We start from the raw sequence: 5,000 nt of genomic DNA on the forward strand, positions 1-5,000 counted from the left end.
TTACCCTCGCTCTCCGGCTCATTCCTTCCTCTGATATTCGCACCCGAAAACGTCCGAGATCCGGGTAGTGTCCATGTGAAAGCAGACTGTGGGACTAGCGTCCTGGACTAGCAGTGGCCCGCTCCGCTCTCCCTTCTGCTCTCCTGCTCCGTCTACTTTACTGACCCCTTTACAATCCCCGCGAAGCCGTTAAACCGTCACTTGCATTCTCGAATGTGAAATATATAGTACATTGTCAACTCCCCAAAACCATAAAACTAACTTTATGGACCCCACGTGACTGCCAGTGAGCCAGTGAGAGGTATCAGTCGGAGGCCTGGGTTGATTTTTACGATCTAACTTGGAGATAAAAACCCTCATCCGTTTGACATGTAAATGTCAATGCTTGCTTCTTTTTAGTACCGAGTTTGCTCCAAAGGGGATTGCTTAAAATACGTTAGGCTAACATAGCCGAGAGGTTCGAGTAGATAACGGCCACGGGGCTGCGGGGCTCGCAGCAGGACCCTTTTTAATCAACGTGTACAGTAAGATAGGACAAGAGAAAAAAAAAAAAACGACTGACTCGTTAAAGAGCAGAGTCGGTAAGTGTATAAGTTTAGTTTAACTATTACTAAGAAGAGACTGGATCTTTAGAATACAGCGATGTCCAACTGAAACGGGCGACTAAGAAACCTGACCACGTGTGTATTGACAGTAATGCAGCCAGCAGATGAAGAGTAGATGTAAATGATGGTAAGTGTTTGTTCAGATCAAGTTCTTAACGATTTGGTTTCACGTATATTCTGGAGCGATGGTTAAGTGTTGTTTGTTTCTCTGGATGTCAGTGTGATGGTCGTGGGTCACACCACTTCCTTCTACAGCACACGCTTCTGAAGGGGCCATATTAGAAGCCAGGATCAAACCTAATTCAAATTGAAATAAGTTTAAACTACACTCTGCCTATATTCTGAAGTTGTAGCCTATTATAATTCATAGATCTGTATTTTTAGATCGTTGTTCATTCAACTTTTGGAGGCTACTCCCCGTTTAACACACCACTGTCCTTGTAGTTTAATACAGAGATAGGTGTGGATTATCACAGTACAAACCGATGGACTTCAAAAATTTCGAAACCGTACAGTGTTTTAGAAAACAGCTAGATTGTGTCAATAGCACGAACAACCCGCTTTTAACTCATGCCCATTTCACATCCTGATTCGAAGAGAAACTGTTATTTACAACCCTTTTGCTTGGGGTTGCAGAGATGTAGGAATTTACTGCCGCGTTAGGCTCGGGTGAAAAACATATCGGGCTATGAGAAGCCTCCTGATGAGAGTATGACGAAATTTATTTTTGCTCCATGAAAAGTTACAAACAAATACAAAAGGCGAATTGGCAAAATGCTGACAGGCAGGCTTCACGCGACATTTGCTGTTTTCTACTATTATAATTTTCACACACACACACACACACACACACACACACACACACACACACACACACACACACACACACACACACACACACACACACACACACACACACACACACACACTCACTCGCACGCACGCACGCACGCACGCGCGCGCACGCACGCACGCACACACACACACACACACACACACACACACACACACACACACACACACACACACACACATAAACAACTGAAAAACAAATAGCCGATTGGTCACATCTAAAAAGTCAAATATGATATATGTACATCCTCTCTGGAACATATACGTGATCCAATAATTACATTAATAATAATATATAATACACGAATCAATATCTGAACACATATTGTGTTGATACGGAGATAATAGTACTGCAATAGTTCACACAAACTTCTTTCTCTAAAGATAGCGAGGTTTACATGACACAAACATTATTATAGCATGGAAGGTGATCACGTGACCAACACCGGGAGTCCCTGGAAATATGACCAGGTCTAAAAAACTAGCCTACTTATATTTTTAGGAGGGAGGAGAGATAGAGAGAAAGAGAGACAGAAAAAGAGATAGAGAGATATAGAGAGAGAGTAAGAGAGAGAGAGAGAGAGAGAGAGAGAGAGAGAGAGAGAGAGAGAGAGAGAGAGAGAGAGAGAGAGAGAGAGAGAGAGAGAGAGAGAGAGAGAGAGAGAAAGAAACACAGTCAGAGAGCGCTAGAACGAGAGGTTTCTAAACTATACAAACTAAAACTACACGCGTATTTATCAGCAAATAAGTTACAATTTACGAGCTATACGAGCTTAGATCCCAACTCTGTAAAAAGCTTTTTTTTACTCAAAATATAAAATATAACAGATGAGCCATTTCATGAACTGTTAACAATAAACAACAGGTAGCATCAAATAGGTAGCATTTCTCACGTGTTCAGTATTATCAACGACGACATCATGTATAGAAACAACAACTTGAAGTTACAGAAGCAAGTACCACAGTAAGAAACGACAACGACCAACATGCTAAACAAATAAAAGTGCTGCGCTGCTGTACAGTACTCTGATGATAATAGTAAAAAAAATTAGAAATGGAATCTGTTGAATCATATCGGCTTTTCCCCCCCTTTTGCTTCTATTGTTTTTCTTCATATTTAGGGTAGGCCCATTCTATTTTTTGTTGTTGTTTTCAACTAAGACCCGTTTAGAGATGTTTCATGGCTGGAATGCACTTCCAGCTGCTGCAATGCTCATGCTTTTCAGTTTGTTATCTTTCTTCCACTTCATCCTCCTGTTCTGGAACCAGATTTTGATCTGTCGCTCAGATAGGCAAAGCGCGTGGGCTATCTCTATCCTCCGCCGACGCGTGAGGTACCGGTTGAAATGGAACTCTTTCTCCAGCTCGAGCGTCTGATAACGGGTATACGCCGTCCGCGCTCGTTTTCCGTCGGGTCCCGTCATATCTGAAGGAGGCAACGGGAGTTAGAAGGGAGTATAGGGTAACGCGAGTTTGTTAAGGTGTATTGCTGTTTAGCGACCCTGTTTAGATTGATCAAGATATTAACTGTTAATAGGCTCATTAAAAACGCCCCCTATCAAACACGCACACACACGCACACACGCACACACACACACACACACACACACACACACACACACACACACACACACACACACACACACACACACACACACACACACACACACACGCGCACACACGCACACACACGCAGCAGTCATCAGGACAAGTTGACCATAGTCACTATAGGCTATGCGTTAATTCCCTAATCCTCCCTTTCAAACAAACGTGTTGCGGTACGTTTTTACCTTGCCTCTGTCTATTAGGTTTTTTTTTTTACCTGATGGGAAACTCTTCTGAAAGTATCTGTCACGTTTAATTCAATACAATCGTGCTTTCCTTCCCATAGTTATTTTTTTCTTTCACTTTCCTCCGCAGTTCCCGGTTGGAATAAAGTCCCTACTCAATAAAGCCTAAATTCAAAGCTTCAGCTACCACCGCTGCATTCTGCCCTCTCCCTCTTTCCCTCTCCAACCACCCCTGTCTTTCTCGCCTTTCTCGCTACGGTCTGCGCCACTCAGCCTGCAAAGTTGGTGTGCTAGCTCGCCTTGCCTTGACAGATTTATGACGCTTTGGTGGATTTTTTTGGAATAGAAGACGGGGTTGCCGTCCGCCATCACCTATGCATGAATAGTAGGAAAGGCGAAGATAATTACATCTGGATAAACTGAACCAACACGTTAACGAACCTAATATCGCGTAAAATGTAACACCAATCAGAATAACCTGCATATCTGAATGGTTTGGACATTGAACAATACATTCAATCTAGCCTACGTGGAAGAAAACAATAAAACAATATCTTGTTCTCAGCAGATTACATGCCAATAGAACAGGGCACCTATTATAATTGTTAAATGACATAAAATATATGTTTATTAGATAATCAGTAAAAAATGTCTACTAAAGAGAAGACAGAGCACTTTTACACTAATTATCCAACGACAGATCAGGCCGATTTTATGCACTTAACTGTTGATCATTAAGGTGTATGTTAACACATACACCAGGTGTATGTTAACACATACAGTCTCCACGTTTTACGCACAGACACACACACACACACACACACACACACACACACACACACACACACACACACACACACACACACACACACACACACACACACACACACACACACACACACACACACACACACACACACACACACACAACCACACACACATACAGACACACACACACACACACACACACACACACACACACACACACACACACACACTGAACACACAATTAAACAATATTAACCTATTCACGTATCTACGACACATTCCAGGGAACAGTGTGTTCAGTCTGTATACCTAGGATTATGTTTTCAAATCAATACTCATTGCGCAATGCTAAAGGAAAAACAAAACAAGCAACTACCATGGCTAATATGCAGTTTCCTCATCCAGGGAAAGATCTGCGGTGACTGTGCGTCGTTGCCTGTCATCCCCGTGTTGTTGGTGGTCGCTGCGGCTGATCCTGCCAAATGACCCTCGTGCTTTTGTCCGGCTTGTGCGTGAACAGTCCTAGACGCCGGGTTGTTGCTGCTGTTGCCGCCTGCCCTATTTTGCTGTGCGTCCTCGGTCTCCGACGATGCGTCGTCCAGCTCGCTGAACCGCTGTGCTATGTTGGGGGACGAGAGGTTAGGAGAACTGAGATTACCGCTTCCTTGTTGTTCTGAGCGGGGAGATGAACTCTTGACTCCCAGGCTAGAGTCCCCACCGCCGGGCGACAGTAGTGAATCTGCCGCAGAGACCAGGGAGCAGCTGGTCGACTGTCGGAAGTTTCTCTCCAGCGTCGGGGAGCCAAACCCTCGGGAATCCCCGACGACCGAACCAGCCCCGAAATGTCCTCCTGTAGCAGCAACGTTATTGTTACCCGCTCCACGGTTATTTACTGTCAAGTCTATGCCATTGTAGCCGTAGCCGTACGAGCCCGTCGCATGGTGCATGGTGGCGGCTGAAGAGTCCCTGTACGGTCCGCCGTTCA

At 44.2% G+C, this 5,000-nt stretch overlaps 1 protein-coding gene across 1 annotated transcript in view; it reads right to left on the reverse strand.

The window, feature by feature from the left end:
- Positions 1-1,525: 1,525 nt before the first annotated feature.
- Positions 1,526-5,000, reverse strand: part of LOC130375540 (homeobox protein Hox-B5a-like) — a 3,717-nt gene continuing 242 nt past the window's right edge. Inside the window, exons 1-2 of the mRNA XM_056582526.1 lie at positions 4,392-5,000; positions 1,526-2,883 (exon numbers count right to left, since the gene is read on the reverse strand). The exon at positions 4,392-5,000 is cut by the window's right edge and continues 242 nt beyond it. Of these exons, the coding sequence (XP_056438501.1) occupies positions 2,636-2,883; positions 4,392-5,000 (857 nt within the window). The 3' untranslated portion in view covers positions 1,526-2,635. The remainder of the gene's footprint in view (positions 2,884-4,391) is intronic.

Source organism: Gadus chalcogrammus, chromosome 2 (genome assembly GCF_026213295.1).
Source record: "Gadus chalcogrammus isolate NIFS_2021 chromosome 2, NIFS_Gcha_1.0, whole genome shotgun sequence".
NCBI lineage: Eukaryota > Metazoa > Chordata > Actinopteri > Gadiformes > Gadidae > Gadus > Gadus chalcogrammus.